Here is a 17,735-nt window from a genome sequence, read left to right on the forward strand (position 1 = left end):
GCTCATATCTTCATTGTTTAAACTTCCCTTTGGTATTTTCTTTTTTTTAAAAAATTACTTTGAGGTTAAATAAGATGCATTTTATAGCTCATTCCTTTTGAATATTTATATGATTATAAAGTTGAATTTTACTTGGACATTTGTCAGTCACAGAGGATAATTTTTTTGTTGTTTCATCTGAAATTGAAGTGCCAAGAAGGTCATCATTTTGTATCTTCCTTGTTGCATTATTATTTTAGCAGTTCATTTATTCTAAATGGATGTTATATTTTGAACATTGGTCTTAGCTGGGCATGGTGACACAAACGTGTAATCCCAGTGACTTGGGGAAGGGCAAGACAGGAGAATCACAAGTTTGAGGTCAGTGTTAGCAACTTAGTGATATCTGTCTTAAAATAAAAAATAAGAAGGACTGGGGATACAACTCAGTGATAGTGTGCCCCTGGGTTCAATCCCCAGTACAAAAAATAATTTTAAAAAGACATAATTTGAACATTGGTCTTAACATTTTTATATGTTATTTCATTATGTCATTAAGAACTGTATACCACTAGAGGGCTCTCATCTTTTAAAAAGTTTAGTTCAGTTCATATTTTGAAGTTAGCAGTACTAAATTGTAAATGTTTATTATTATATTTTGTCTCATTTATTCATACTACAAATTTAAGCTTTAAAATCTGTTTTGACTTCTGAGATGTTCAGACAATCTCTGACTAAAAACTTGAAAAGTTAATGTTAGCTATACCTTCAGTTTACCATTTTCAAAGCTGTTTTTCTTTTTCTTTAGTATTGTTTATAATAAACTATGCTTTTGTGATAATTTGCTCTGTACCTGATACATTCTTCTTTAATATTTAGAAGCACACAGAAAAGAGGGGAATCATTTGGAATCAGCAGAATAGGCAGCAAAATTAAAGGAGTATTCAAGAGCACCACAATGGAGGGAGCTATGTTGCCTAATTATGGTTTGGCTGAAGGTGAAGATGACTTTGTAAGTAAAATATCTTCAATTTGATTTATGTATAACTTCAGACTTTAGTGTAGCACAAATAATTGGATATGCTAATTATCTTCTAACTTCAGACTTCCTTTTTATTTCCTGCCCTTTGATTAATTTATGGTTTCATGGTACTGTTAGCATTTAAAAAAAATTTGAGAATTTATTATTAGGACAATTTTAAGCTAACATACTTCTGGTAGTCAAATGGTTTGCCATCTTTTCATTAGGCTTTTAGTTCAATCCTGATGTTCTCTTTTTCCAACCATATGTTCCAGGAATATATATCATAGATGCCCAATTTCTTGTACTTAAACTATGGTCTGTGCACAAGCAGTTTCAGTATTACCCTATCAATATATAATGATCAGATGAGGGAAATGAGCATAATTATCACCTCAGACATTTATCATTTCTTGTTGGAAACATTTAAAATCCTCCCTAGTAGTTATTTTGAAATACTCTGTTGTTGTCAATTATAGTGCTAGAGAACATTAAAAGTCATTTCTACTATTTAACTGCTTCCCTGTCCCCATTAACCATCCTCTCTATCCATCTCTCCCATCCCTACACCCTTTCTAGACTCCAGTAACCAGTGTTCTATTCTCTACTGCTTTAAGATTAACTTTTTAGCTTCTACATTTGAGTGAGAACATACACATTTGCTTTTCTATACCTAACTTATTTCACTTAACATATCGTCCTCCAGTTCCATCCATGTTGCTGCAAATGACAGTATTTCATTCTTTTTTTTTTTAAATGTTTTTAGTTGTCAATGGACCTTTATTTTACTTATTTATATGTGGTGCTGAGAATTGAACCTAGTGCATTGCACATGCTAGGCAAGTGCACTACCACTGAGCTACAATTCCAGCCCCCAGAATTTCATTCTTTTTTGTGCTTTTGTGCCCCTGTTATCATATGTTAAAGTGTGTGCCATATAGCATTTGAAATTACATGTTTACAGTTGTCTCCCCTACCAGATGGTGAATCCCATAAAGGCAGATATTTTCTCATTTGTACTTTTCACCACTTAACAAATCTTTAGTTATAGAGATCTTAGATTCATATTTAGTCTTTCAATGAGTAGGAATACAAAGTTGATTAAGACACAGATCTTGTCCTTAAGAAATGTGCTAACCCACATGTAACAATGAATACCATTATTTTGTATAATTATAACGAACCCATTAAAAGGAAAGAGAAAGAAATTTACTAAACCAGATATAATAGGGATCAATAGGATTAGGGAACAGAAGTAAACAGAACCCTTTCTTACTTTTATCCCTTCCTTTCAACCTGTGTCCCACTACATTATGAATTTTTATGGAGGTCTATTTCTGCATAATTTAAATGGAAGAAAATCTTACTTAAGCCCCCTTTTTCTTTTCTTAATAATCCAGATACAGTATTTTCCCTATTTAGGCCTTTGTTTTTCCTTAGAAGTATGGGTAGAAGTAAGATAGTAAACCAGTGGAAGTAGTCTTTTTCAAAATAATTGTTTTCTAATTTTAAACATATTATAGTTTTTCTCTCTCACACTCTTTTTTTTTTCCTTTTTGCAATGCTAAGGATCCAACCTAAGGCCTTGCACATGCGAGACAAATGATATACCACACTGATTTATATTCCCAGGCTCCTCAATTTTTTAATAATGTAGAAAAGTAGAAGAAATTTTAAATAGCATTGGTAATCCTACCACTCAATAGATACTTCTGTTAACATTCTGGTGATTTTCTTTTCTAAAAAATACCTACCTACCTATCTTCCTACCCCTGTCGACTAGACTAACATGTACATGTAACATATAAAACACATGTCTATAAACATATATGTACATGTATATGCATATATATGTATCTTGCAAAACTGCCTTATCCCCTCTAAAATTTTAACAAAAGGATTTACCTATGTTATTGTGAAATTCCAAAACAATTTTTGTGGAAGTTCTACTTTTTTATTCATTGCCCTCCCAATTGCTTGAAATTCAAGATATAATTTTGCTTTAGAAATAGGATGTCTTCAAAAAACTGAGAGAATTTGTTCTGTTTTGTAGTGATCTAAGGAAGAAGGAAAGTTTTGATCAAAAGTAAAGAATACTAATAAAGAAAGTAGGAGAAACAAATTAATGTCTAATACCATCAAAAGTAAACATGAGATTGGGAGGGAGTTTACCCAGATGGAGATATCACCATTTAGGGTTTAGAAGACGCTGTGCTAGTTTTAAGCTATGGGGCCTTGAGGTCGTCTCTTGTCTTATTTAGGAAGTAGAGGGGAAAGGGAAGTTGCCAGTCTTCCTGCCAGAGATAAAGTGGTTTGTGATTTGAAATTGAGAACCTGGGAGACATTATCTTTTAGAGACCTTGATGATCTGATTGTTTGTTATGCCTATCTGCCATTTGACCTTGGGCAAGTTACCTAATATTATTCTGATTGATTTTCTCATGATCGAAAGGAGATAATACTATCTGTCTTATATAGGGGTATTGTGAAGGGAATTAAGCAATATAATGTAATATAATGCAATATAATGAAGTAATATATATGAAGTACTGAAAACAATGCCTTGCATGTAGTAAGCACTGTTAAGTACTATATAATATTGTAATACCATCAATTCTCATAATTATACAGATGTTAAGTTATGGATTAAGTCATGTATATACAGGCCTGGGAACCACAGCTCAGTATATAAGATCGGATCTTCCTAAAGATACGTTTCTGTCCAAGTTCAGAACTTATTTACAGATAAACTACTGGAAGTTAATATGCCCATTAGTAAGTTGACAGTTATTTCCACATAGGAAAAGACAAGGAATGTTAGCATTTAAGGAAGTGGGAGACATCACCTAACCGTTTTTCTCTGCCTTCCTTATTTCCTGTCCTCTTGGTAGAGAGGATCTATTTGAAAATAAAAAGTACTTGGTCTCCTTTCATTAACATTTTGGTAACAGATTACTTACTTCTATTGATTCATTGGTAAATACTGGGGTTGAACCCAGTGGTGCCCCACTGCTAAACTGCATCCCCAGCACTCCCCCGCCCCTTTATATTTTATTTTAAGAAAGTGTCTTACTAAGGTGCCCAGGCTGGCCTTGAACTTGAGATTCTCCTGCTAAAGTCTCCTGAGTAACTGGAATTACAAGCAGGCACCACCATACCTGACTATTTATTTTTAGTAAGATTAAGGGAAGTCCTGAAAATTCACAGAAATATTGCTCCAGGGATTTTTCACCAGACTGTGTTGATATAAAACCATTTAAATGTTAAAAGGAAATTGTAAAGCTTTGTCCTTTGTTATTCATTGATATTTGTATGTTGCTAAGAATTTTTCTTTCCCATTTTTTTTAGATTGATTTTGAGGGACTTCTTTTCATTTATGAATACCTCATTTTTGGCTTTAATAAGTTTGTTAAGCTTTCTGTCATTCTGTGATCTCCTCTACCCTCTTTACTGAGAAGCCAGATCCACTAAAAAAAAAAAAAAAAAAAAAGGAATAACCATGCAAAGTATTGCCTTGAGCTCAGGTTCTAAGAAGGGAGGCAGGGACAGAGGAGCACACATTTCCCTCACACATACTTCTGTTTCTGTTTTTCTCTCACTTTTATGAGGAAATAACCTCACTGTTGGTGAGGTGGCATGTGTCTACAATTCCAGTAACTCAGGAGACTGAGGAGGATCACAAATTGAAGGCCAGCCTCAGCAATTTTGTGAGGTCCTAAGCAATTTAGCAAGTTCCTGTGTCAAAAAGTAAAAAGGGCTGGGGATGTGGCCCAGTGGTAAAGTGTCCCTGGGTTCAAACTCCAGGAACCACTCCCACCCCACAAAAAAGAAGCCTTCCAAAGATCAGTAATAGTCTTACCAGGAATTTTGGAATGCCAGTTTAGGACAAGAATAGGAAAGGGAAGGGGCTTTGTGGGGGAGGAAATAATTTTCTTAGACGAGAATAGAGTGCCAGATATGGAAAGAAAGAATGGAAAGTGAAGGTGTGCTAGAAATTCTAGAAATAAATTTCTCCTTACTACTAGTTTTCTCTGACTAGGTTATTCAGAATTCTCTTAAGTACTGCAACCTTTAATTCATTGCCTTAAAAGGAGTATGTGTGGGGTGGGGGGGAAGGGAAAAAAATAACAGAATGAATCAAACAACATTACTCTATGTAAATTTATGATTACACAAATGGTATGCCTTTACTCCATGTACAAACAGAGAAACAACATGTATCCCATTTGTTTACGATAAAAAAAAGGAGTATGTTTAAGATGAATGTGTTTTATCTATAATATTTGCCCACTTTAACATGAGTAAAATATGTCTAGGTAAACAGATTTATCATTTGTCAGACTCAAAGTGTTTCTTCCAAGTTAAAGAATTAGACAAGGTTTCTTTTCCTTCTTTCTTTATGTGCATTTCTAGAACATATGGTTTTCTTTTTAAAAAATAATTACTCTTTTAATTTTAGATATTTAAAAATATTATTTTAAAATTTATACTATAAAACTTTTAGAAGTGAGGATATGAAAAACAGTTTTATAGAGGTGTGTGCCTTTATCTAATTTTTGTGTTATTTAATGATGCAGAGAATATATTTTTGCTTGTGCCCTTTTCACTGTTTGTTTGTTTGGTTTTTTTTTTTGCAAAGCTTGCAAGGCAGGCACTCTATGAACTGAGCTATATCCCCAGCCCCCTTTTCACTGTTTTTTAAAAAATTATTTGAAGTAAATATTTTCAGTAGAATACCCAGAAATAGGATTACTGTTCAGAACTGTTTTATAGCTTTTTTATGGAGACATTGCTAAAATGCTTTCCAGGAGGGTGATGTTGTTATGCTCATAACCAGAAGCATTTCATATCCAGTTTATCTGTGCAGTCTCCATCAGTAACTATTGCCATTTATAGAATTTTACCTTTCTAAGTGAACATCAGTACATTAAATTTTTATATCTTATTACCAGATTGAGCACTTTTAATATTCATGTATTTTTAGCATCTTTTTTCATAGTCTCTGAAATGTTTATTCTCTGTTTTCTATTGTATTTGGTACACAGGCATTGTAACCAGACATGGAGTTGATGCTCATAACTTGTTAGTTTTAACTTTTATTTTTACTTTTTCAGTAGAAAATTCTTTATCACCTAATTTTCCAAGTCTTAAAACTTATCAAATTGCTACAGGCTTGTTACTTTACAGTTATATTTCATATACTGTATAGTTCTAAAGGTAGTGGAAATATTAAATTCATCATGGGAATTTTTTTCCAGATTGAAGAGGGTATTGTTGTAATGGAAGATGATTCTCCAGTAGAAGCTGTGAGCACACCTAATACTCCCCGAAATCTTGCTGCTTGGAAAATTAGCATTCCATATGTAGACTTTTTTGAGGATCCCTCCTCTGAAAGGAAAGAGAAAAAGGAGAGAATTCCTGTGTTTTGTATTGATGTTGAAAGAAATGATAGAAGAGCAGGTAGGAAGGTTTATGAATACATTTCTTAAAAGATATCCATGAATCTGTCTTTATCAGGTATGAGAAATATTTCAAAATATATAATAATTGAATATAATCACATATCTAAAAGATAACTGTCCAGAACAGAAACTTGAACAAAAGCTTAGTATTTCTTAGGTTTTTAGATTAGTAAATTAATTTATCTAACTTTGTTGAGTAGATGCTTAAGAGATATCTCACAATCCATCAGGGCATTTTATATGATGTTCCTTTAATGGTTTTGTTGCCATTGTTAATTATTATATGTATTTAATTGTTATTAATGCATTCAGAACTGGATTAGGTATTATATCAGTTTAATTAAAAGAACATTTCCCTTCCCCCATTGTTGTGGGCTAATTAGAATCAATAAAAGTACAATCAAAACAACTTTACAAATTGTCCTCATGTTTTGCTATCTGTTTTGGTTGTTTCAGGTATGGACTGTAATGGAAACAGGGATTAAACAGCACCCTTGGCAGAATAAACAGCACTCTGGGCTTTGTCCAAGAGTCAGGGTAGTCAGTGTAAGAAAAAGCACAAAGTCTTACATGTGTTGGGAATGATAAACAGAAAAATAAAGTTAACCTCAGGAAGAAGAAACTATCTGTGAGGAAAGAAGGCTGAAAAAGTGACAATGTTAGGAAACAGTTCTTAGAGTAGTAACTAAGTGGTAGTGTAAAGGTTAGAACTAATTATTTCTTTGATTTTTCAAAAAAGAATTAGGTTTTCTGATATTTCTCAGAAGCTAGTCCTACTTCAAGAACATAAAGCTTAGGAATGGGGAAGAAGATTGCCCAGAGCAGTTAACTATGGTTTCTCCTATTGTACTTATGTACTGTCCAGGTCTGAGGCAGTGCTCTTACGATTGTGTTGCAGTTGCCCTGTAGTCTTGCTAGTTGCTGCTCTCTCAACATATTAATAGTATGTAGCCAAACCATTATCTATCCCAGTCTTATTTCAATTTTAAACTTAATATTGTTTGGAATATACTTTTGTTTTTGCCTGTTGGACAACCATCTTTAATTTTGATGCTTTATTTTATTATTTTTTAATAGAGCATTATAGTTATACATAGTAGTTGGGTTCATTTTGACAAAATCATGCATGCATGAAATTTTTTATTTTAATCTTCATTCTTTCCCCCTTTTCCTTCCCTTCACCCTCCCTCTATTCTCCTTACTATATTGATCTTCCTTTTGTGCGTTTATTCATTTATATTTGATTGGTACTTTCTACATATACAAAATGGTAAATTTCCTGTGGCACATTTATATACATGTAGAATGTGATTTTGTTTAATTGATTTCTTATTTTCTTCCCTTTCTTGTCCTTGCTCCTTCTTTCTCGATTTCCTTCTTCTACCCTACTGATTTTCCCTATATACTTACAATATCCACCACCTTTTTATTTTGCTCTAACTTCTACATGGATGAGAAAACATTTATTGGTGCTTTGTTTTAAAAGGTTTAGCTTAAAAATTTAAACATGAAATTCAATTAAATGAATTATAATCTTATTTTCTAAATAATTTTTGTCTGCACTGTAGAATTCTATTAATATAATCTGCTTTTAGGAAACCATGGCTTATAAGGGAGGAAAAAAGGATGTTGTTTACTACATTGATTTTATGTGTAGTAAAATAGCATTTTTAGAATTTTAAATACCCAAACTAGATATACATAGATCTTTTAAGACCACCTTTTAAAGAAGAAAACTAGGATTTGCTTTATAGGTTGTGACTAAATCAGATTTTTTGTTTTGTTTTTGAATGGAAATACTGTTTTTGAGTTGCTCTGGCTTTGGCTGATCTGATCCATTATATTATCAAATGTATGCTAGAATGACATAAGATGCTAACCATAGCAGTTAACATTTTGGGGGTTTTGATTCTGTGCTATGTATATACAAAAGTGCTTTATGTAGGTTGTTTTTTATGTGATACACACAGTTATTCTACATCTAAGCAAACTAAGGTACAGTGAGATTAAGTTATTTGTTAAAGGCCACATAGTAAATGGGGGAACCGGATAAGAATAGGTAGTCTGACCTGGCTTTTTTTTGTTGTTGTTGTTGTTGTACCAGGGATTGAATCAAGGGGTACTTAACCACTGAGCCACATCCCCAGCCTCTCCCTCCCCCCCTTTTTTTTTTCAATTTTGAGATAGGAGCTCTCCAAGCTGCTTAGTGTCTTGCTACATTGCTGAGGTTGGCTTCAAACTTGTGATCCTTGTGCCTCCGTCTCCCAAGCTGCTGGGATTACAGGTGTGTTCACCATGCCCAGCTTGGCTTATTATTTAAACCATTACTTTGTGCCAGTTTGGTTGCCCCAGGCCACATGTGACAATTAAAATTAAATTATATTAAAATTTTGGTTCCTTAATTACACTAGCTGTTTGAACTGGTGCTCGGTGGCAAGGGTAGCAGCTATTTAGTGCAGATATATAAAACATCTAAATAATTGCAAAGTGTCCTGTTGGGTAGTGCTGTTCTATACTACATTATTAGATCAGGACAATTTGGTAAATTTTGATAATTTTAAGAGGCCCAAAATTGATACAAAATGAAATACGTAGTTTTTATGACATTTTAAAAATAGTAATTACATGATTTTTCAAAGTTTCTACCAGCTGTGTGATTCTGTTGTAGAGAAAGTGTATTTGTTTGAGATAACTGCATAAATAGATAAAATTTATCAGTATCTTTTTAGGTAATTTTAAAATTAAAATACGGAATAAAATATGTTAATGCAGTGCAAAAAATAATAAATTATTAAGACCAAAATAATGTCCCATCTTAGGTTATTAATGTTTTAAATTCTGAATCCTTTTAGTAGTAAGTTGTAAAATTATTTTTAATTTGGTGTGTATTCACTTTACAGTTGGGCATGAGCCTGAACATTGGTCTGTCTATAGAAGATACCTTGAATTCTATGTACTCGAATCAAAGCTAACAGAATTTCATGGTTTGTTGTCCTTTTTTTAATATAAAAACCTTAAAACATTAGCTTTCTTAAAAGCTGTTGTAACAGATTAATTTTTTAAATTTTATTTTAAGCAGTGGTACCAAAGAAACATAACAATTAGGTACATTTTTATTGGCAATAGGAATGTACTGTTTTTATCTTATTTTTATTTATCATTTTTTGTAATGTATTTTGAATGCATTTTTATTAACAAAATTAAATTTTAAAAGATTATTGTTCTTCATACTTTAGAAAATTCCTCTATCCAATTTTTGTTTTGTTTTGTTTTTGTTTGTTTGTTTCTCTTGAAAAACAGAGAATTTAAACCAGACATTTCAGAGTCACTTTCTTTTTTACCACCATCTTCCTTGGTAAACATGTTTGCTATGAATTCTGGAAAATGTTCTGACTTATCTCTTAAATTTAGGTGAAGAAACAAAGTTTATGGTTGGTATTTTTCCTTTTGAGGACAAATCAGTTGGAAAAGGCGAGCATTCTTCCTTTTTAGCTTTCCTCTTATCTGTTTACTTCAGTTAATATTAAGATAAATTTAAGAATATTTCCAGCCATTATATACATGGCTTGGTGAGTTTGTGTGTGTTCTAAAACTTTTTTTTTTTTTTTTTTTAATTTTAGAAAAGCTTTGTGAAGTGTGCCTTGATCCTAATTCAGATTTTTTCTGAATTGAGAAGGGCAAGGAACCTTTTTTAGATCCTCCTAGAGGATCAAAGCCCATGGTTAGACGATTATCATAGGAAGATAAAGAATACAAAGTCCCACCCCATAGTTTTTGCCCAGATTTTGAGTTTATACTTGTCTTCAAATGGCTTTCTGTTTTCTGTCATCCTTGTCTTGTTCTTTCTCTGAGAGCTTTTCTTTTTTGCTTAAGTCTGAGAGAAGGTAATTTATCTCCATACTTTAAACACCTGGATCATCCAAAACTGGCTGGTTTCCCATCACAATTGTTACTTTTTGTTAGTTACATGTCTGAAATGGGCTCTACTTAAGAAAGCACATCTGTGGCTTTTAGATTTTGTTTTTAAGCTTATGTAACATTGACAAAATGCTACCTTTCTGTTTTTTTCCCATGAGAGAGTAGATATTTCTTTGTGAGATTTTGTGTATTAGAATTCTACAAATTTCAAAATAATCTCATGGTTACTCTTACCAGTATAGGCTAAAAATTCATTGTCAGTGAAGAGTGGTGGTTATTAGAAAGTGATATTCAAATATCCATAGACTCAAGTTCTTTGGTCTGAACTTGACTTGAAATTTCTGACTGTGTGAAGATTATTTAAAAAAGGCAAGGCAAGGTTGTGATTCTGAATTTGCCATAGTAGAATTTTAATTATTTTTTTTCAATAGTAGTAGAACAGAATAAGAACTTTAATATGTACAAATTTCAGGCACATTTCCTGATGCCCAGCTTCCTTCCAAGAGGATCATTGGCCCCAAAAATTATGAATTCTTAAAGTCAAAGAGAGAAGAGTTTCAGGAATATCTCCAGGTATAGCACCAACTTAAAACGTTGCTAATTATAACATTCTATAATTATCTCTTTTTTTCTTGTACATATGTGCTTTGCTCAACAAATACCTAAGTTTTAAAAATTCTTTCATTTAAAATTTTTTTCTGTGTGGATTTTAAAATGAATTTTTGTCAAGAGTATATACTTTTTTAAAAAATTGATTTTTAAATGGATGACCAATTGAATACCAGATATTTTCCTCAAGAGAAAGAAGTCTTTAGTTTTAAACTAATTAAAACTTTGTGAAAAGTTAAAAAATAGAAAAAGTTTTGTTTTAAAAGAGTAAGTGCGTTCTAAGAATACTGAGTAGTTTTTGTTATTGTTTCTTCTGTTTTGTTTGATTTTGTGTGTAGTGCTTTCTGAATTTTGGAATCTTCCTTGCCCTTTTATTCCTTAGTCTCTTTGTTTTTATAGCTTATACATGTTTATTCAATGTTCTGGTCAGCTCTCTGCCATTCACTACTTGGAATTGAATCCCTTTTTTCTTGTGTGTGTACATTTTGTGGCAGCGTATGTGGGATATTATTTTAGTGGATAGTATGGCTAACTTAAAAGTTTCTGATTTGAGATGTCTGGTCCTCCAAATTTAATTGTCATATTTCTTTATCAAGACCATAAAGCCAAGGGGAAGCTATTTTTATTGGTTTAATAAAGGTCTCTGTTATTTGGGCATGGCATTTTATCATTTTTATTAAGTCCTAGATTAGTTAAATTTGCTTGCCTCCTAACCAAAAGAAAATATTTTTAAGTTAAAAGTTTTCAAACAGTATAAAGAGTTTTCTTCATTGTATATCCTGTATCTAAACTGAAAATCCTTTCAACTCAAAGGATTTTCTGTATAATTTTTTGGTTATGTGAATAGTGAAATATGAAATAGCTGTTAACTATTGGAAGGATCTTTGGATACAGCAGGATGTGTTTTTCCATTATTTGAACCTTCTAAGTACCTCATTCTACAAGACATATTTTCTGGTAATAAGGTCTGGAGTTAAGAGTTTGCTCTATTGGTATTTTGTTTATGTAGATTTCTGCTCATAAAGTTTTGTAGCTGTTTTGTAGTTGTAAAACTGAATATTAGGTAAGACTGGGTTAATTTTGGCCTTTGAAAGTCAGTTTATCTTGACAGAAAATAATGTTGCAAGAACAGACAACAGATTTTTCCAAGTGTTTTCACTTTTCCACAGTTGGTTTTCTGCAAAATCCTTTATGCTGACTTTTTTTAATTATTAAGGAAGTTGTATGAAATTATAGCACTCATTGTATAGTTGAGAAACTGAGAAATAATATTAATTAATATTTAATCTTCTTGTATATTAGATCCTGGGCTAAATACTTTATGTAACAAGAATATAAAGTAGGTTTTCTTGTTATTCCCATTTTACAGATAAGGAAGTAGATTCTTGGGCAATATAGGAACTTTTCTAGGGTCATCTAGATAACAAATAAAAGAGTCTGTTACGTGTCTGACCATAGGGGCTGATATCTTATCTACTCTGCTGTACTATTCCCTCTATAAGTGCAGTTATTTTGTTACTATTCTGAATATAAAATTGCTTTTAGTGGTTTAAATTTTTTTTTTTTAAACCATTTCAGTACACTTTTGGTACCCTTCTAGATTTCTCATCTGTTCTTTTCCTTTTTTTTTTTTTTTCCCTTCTTTTTTCTTTATTTTGCTCATTTAAGAAACTTCTGCAGCATCCGGAACTGAGCAATAGTCAACTTCTGGCAGACTTTCTCTCCCCTAATGGTGGGGAAACACAGTTTCTTGATAAGATACTACCAGATGTAAATCTTGGTAAGTCAGTTGAAAGAAACATATATAAGATAAACTGCAAAGAAAAGAATGGGCATTTTTAGATTAATTTTGCAAATAGTTTATATAGTATGATTCTGTGAATTCCATGGTCTTTATTTTTGTAGTTAGAGATAAGTTTCTGATCAGGACTTTAATCTGTCCATTTTGTGAGTTCTGGTTATTGAAACAGTCCCTTCTAGCAATATGTTCCATCCCCCCAGATTTTTATTAGCCAATGTATTTTTGCCTTTGTCTTCTAAGTTTAAATGAAGTCATATGCTATATAATAATGTTTTAGTTAGTGATAGGCTGCATATATGATGGTGATCCTATAAGCTTATATTGCCTGGTGACTTTATAGCTTAGTTTGTGTAAGTCCACTCTGTGATGTTCAACAAAAAATCATCTAACAATACATTTCTCAGAATGTACCCCTTTTGTTAGGTGACACATGACTTTGTTAAAAGTTGAGATGCTATTTTCAACATACATGAATGTGTCTTTAGCATGTATTATATGAATGACTGTGGTATTTGAAACTTTTCATAAAATATCTTTAAAAAGACAATCTCTTGACATTTTACATAGTTTAAGACTTGGCAACTTGTTCCTTTATCTTTTGAGTGTTACCATATCTTTCCTTATTTTATTATTATTTCATATATTTTATTTTAATGTTTAAAGCATTATTAATATTCCTTAAAGCCTAATTTTCTATGGGTTCCTTGTAGTAGTAATAAGTGCTGTATAATGAAGTTAAATTGAATTATTCTTAATTCTGAGCAAATCTTATTACATGGCATTTCTGTACATTAATTTTATTTAAAGTTTAATTAATCATTGACTAGATAACTCTGACATGAAAGGTACGTAAGAGATAGTCTATGTGGAAACATTTCTGTTTTGAGTTTTAGATTTCAAGTTTTTAATTTGTTTTGATTTTTCATTAATAACTTAGGAAGACAGTTTAAATGATGAATAAAATTTTGATCCTTAGTTTCCAAGAAACTTTTTTATTAACAAAATCATTTTGCAGTGTATAGATTGCTTTATTCCCAATAGCACTATTTTAAAGGAAATTGAAGATGTGTCAGAAACTTATATTTGCTCTATTTTAAAAATAATTATTTTTTTATTATGGCAGATCTAAAATTCATAATCAAAGTCTAGTCTGCTAAAGGGATATTATGACTATTAAAGATTGAAATTAATGTTTTCTGAAGATAATATTTCAGAAAAAAATTTTTCGTATGTTTAATATTTGAGTTTCCAATTCCAATTATCATTTTTGGATGAATTTTTGTATTTGTCTAAATAGCAAAAGGTCAACAGAAATCCAGATGGGTTATCTTTTTCTAACTATTAATATGTTATATATGCTATAAATGTATACTCAAAAAATACAAATATAAAACACATTTTAGCTGGGAATGTAGCTCAGTGGTAGAATATTGGCCTAGCATGCATGATGCACTGGATTTGATCCCTAGAACTGAAAAAAAAAATTCCAAATGGAGTCTGACCATTAGTTACACTTTTCTAATAGCTACTCAGACATCACCTCCTGATCTCCTATTCCCTTCTCAGATTCAAAATCTAATACTGTTAATAGCACTGCTGTCATAGGTGTGCTTGAAACATATTGTTACCATGAATTGTCTCTCTTGTGTAGTTACTATTATATACCTACTTAGTTCCCAGAGTCTATCAGTTTTACCTCTTGAGCTCTTATGAAGCTCATGTCTTTATCCTCATTCTTTATTCCATTTACTTAAATCAGGTTTTCATTGTCTTTTATTTGAACTATATGTTTCCTGACCAGTCTTCTGGATTCTTGTCCTCTTTCTGCAAAGATCTAATACATGACAACCAAATTAATCTTCCTAACTATAGCTTTGATTATATCTAAAAACCTTTGATCGCTCTTTGATTACTATAGGTAATCTTAATTCCTTAATGTTTAATCTTCTGAAAATCACTATATGATTTGATACTAATATATCTTACTAGTTTTGTTTCTTAATATTTCTTTTCACATTTTAGCGAAATTGCAATGCTAACATTCTTTTACTCCAGTGTCTGTTTATACTATTTTCTTCCACCTTTAATACTTTCCCACTATATCTATGTTTACATTTTGCCCATCTTTGTTGATCCATCTGAAAGAATGGAACAGCTGGCTCTGCCTTACAGAATCAGGAAAGTCTTTCTTGGGTAGTATTTTTTGTCTAAATCGTGAAAGATTAGTAGAAATCACCAAGAGGACATTGTTGGAGGCACTGGCATACACAGAGGCACGGAAGAAGGAGTCAACTGGAAATTATGGAGGTTCTAGAAAGTAGGGTACACAGAGTGAGGCTAGATGTTGGCCAGTTTTGTAATGGTAAGGAATTTGAACTTGAATCCTGTAAGTAGGGAAGAAGAGACATTGGTAGGCTTTAAACAGTGGAGTTACCAAATCAGGTTTAGGTTTCAGAATTATCATTCTGGCAGCAATTTAGAGGAGTAAAGTCAAGGTTCTTAGAAATTATCACCTGGGAGTAAATCTAATATATATGTGTAAGACCATTTATTCTCAATTAAAATCAGACATGGGGTGTGTGTGTGTGTCTCTGTGTGTGTGTATACCTTGACAAACTCACTATAATTTCCGTGAATAAGCATAGGACAAATTCTATCATACTTTAGAAGAACATGGTTGGAGAACTGTCATATATCTTGACTTTCAATACCATATAAATCAGTAGACCCATGGAACAGAACAGAGAGCCCCATAACAGATCTATATGTCTGTGAACTTCTGATTTTTGTGATAATGGTTTTTCAGAATAGGAAGGAATTGATTTTTTTAAGAAATGCTTCTGGGACACTGACTATACATTTGAACTCTGGCCAAAAAACAGAAAACAAAACAAATAAATGAAAAAAAAAAACCCACCAAAATCAAACAAAAGCAAAAAAACAAATTTAGATAAAGTCCTATATGGAAGCCTATAGATTTTAAAAGGTTGTAACGAAAAATAAATATCTCCATGACCTTAAAGTAAGGAAAGATTTTTTAGTGCTGTTTCTTATTTACCCAAAATGCAAAAATAGTTTGTTTTAGTAATTTTTAATAAAAATACTTTTAAGGAGGTCATTATCATTAGTATCTGTAATCTAAATATCAGTTTTGCATGGAGATGACAGCATGAACATATAGTTTACAAAACAAAATAAAGCAAAAACAAGGATATTCACAAACCAGATGTATTTATTTATTTAGGTACCAGGGATTGAACCCAGGGGTTCAGTATCCAGCCTCTGATATCATATCCTTTGAGTCATATCCCAACGCTTTTTATTTTGAGACAGGGTTGCTTAGAATCTCCCTAAGTTCATGTGGCTGGCAACAAACTTGCAATTATCCTGCCTCAGCCTCACAAGTTGGGAGGATTACAGGTGTGCACCACCATGCCCAGCCACAAAACAAGTTTCTTAAGGCACTAACCAAGAAAAGAAAATACCAATAATATTAACTCTATTAAAAATAAGAACGTTTGTTCATAAAAAAAGATAAGGAGAATGAAAGGACAGTTACAGAATGGGAAAATATATCTCACCACCTAAAACCAACAAAGAACTTGGGTCTAGTATATGTAAAGAGTTTACACAATACATTAAGAAGAAGTAGAAAAATGGATGGAAGAAAGGGCACTTCACCAAAGGTGAACTCCACATAGTCATTAAATGTATATGGAAAGGTATGTTACTTCATTAATAACCAGGGAAGTGCAAATTAAAACCCTTTTGAGGTAACAAGATATTGCTCTAACTTTAAAAGTGTCTAATAATACCAAGTTCCAAGTGTTGGTGCAGATATGGCTGTAGATATGGAGCAATAGGACTTCTTAGTAGTAATATAAATTGGAAAGCTTGAAAAAATAGTTTGTTATAAAAACTGAATGGTCCAGTAATTTCTGTCTGAGATATTTACTCAAGACTCTTGTATCCATGTTTAAAAATGTTCATAGCAGTATTGTTTGTAGTAACCCAAACTAGAAACAGCACGAATGTTCATCAGCAGTAGAATGAATAGATGAACTGTGGTAGATTTATAACATTAAATACCTATAGCTTGAAGCTACTTGGAGCAAAGTGGAAAAATTAAAAACTTACGTTGAAAAAAAGCAGAGCACAAAAGAATAAATATAGCACGATTGCTTTTATATAAAGTTCAGAATAGACCAAACTATTATAAGCTGGAAAGTTTGAATAAAATTGTTAAAATAATGAGATAAAAGCAATATTTCTTATTATATTTTACGTAATGAAATCTTAACTATGTACGTGGAGCTAAATGATGAATTAAATACTACAAGTCAGCACTTGGCTTCTATCTGATCCCTCTAAAATTAACACATCCAAAAGTATTTGCTATGTGTGGTCCTATCAGGGGAACTTGTGTAGACTTTATGTTATAATAGTTTTATATATATATATATATATATATATATATATTTTTTTTTTTTTTTTTTTTTTTTTTTTTTTTTTTTTTTTGTGGTGCTGGGGATTGGAACCCAGGGCCTTGTGCTTGCAAGGCAAGCACTCTACCAACTGAGCCGTATCCCCAGCCCTATATATGATGTTTAGAAAATAGAATTGAGTAGATTTGATTACTGATTAGGTTTGACTAAAGGTGAAAAAAATGAACAAAAATCATCCAAGTTTCTATTTGAACAACTTGGGTGAATGCTGGTATTTATTAGCATAGGGGATAAATCAAATGCTGTTTTGGACTTACTGAGTTTATAAAATCCAGTTGAAGAAGTTTCATAGGACAGAAAAGGCTAGGAGACAGGCAAGTATAAAAGATTTAAATTTTGCTTGATATCATATTGAGTAAATAATTCAACTTAGCAATAACATATACAAGAAAGAAACTTGTAGAATGAAATCTGTAATTTAAGGAATTTGGAAACATTCT

At 31.9% G+C, this 17,735-nt stretch overlaps 1 protein-coding gene across 7 annotated transcripts in view; it reads left to right on the plus strand.

The window, feature by feature from the left end:
- SNX14 (sorting nexin 14) overlaps positions 1–17,735 on the plus strand; it is a 104,525-nt gene that overhangs the window by 65,721 nt on the left and 21,069 nt on the right. For all 7 annotated transcript variants that reach the window (XM_079146950.1, XM_079146946.1, XM_079146948.1 and 4 more), the window contains 5 exons: positions 859–991; positions 6,259–6,460; positions 9,363–9,446; positions 10,853–10,953; positions 12,658–12,769. In XM_079146950.1, coding sequence (XP_079003076.1) covers positions 859–991; positions 6,259–6,460; positions 9,363–9,446; positions 10,853–10,953; positions 12,658–12,769 — 632 coding nt within the window. The remainder of the gene's footprint in view (positions 1–858; positions 992–6,258; positions 6,461–9,362; positions 9,447–10,852; positions 10,954–12,657; positions 12,770–17,735) is intronic.

Source organism: Sciurus vulgaris (assembly GCF_902686455.1).
Source record: "Sciurus vulgaris genome assembly, chromosome: 7".
NCBI lineage: Eukaryota > Metazoa > Chordata > Mammalia > Rodentia > Sciuridae > Sciurus > Sciurus vulgaris.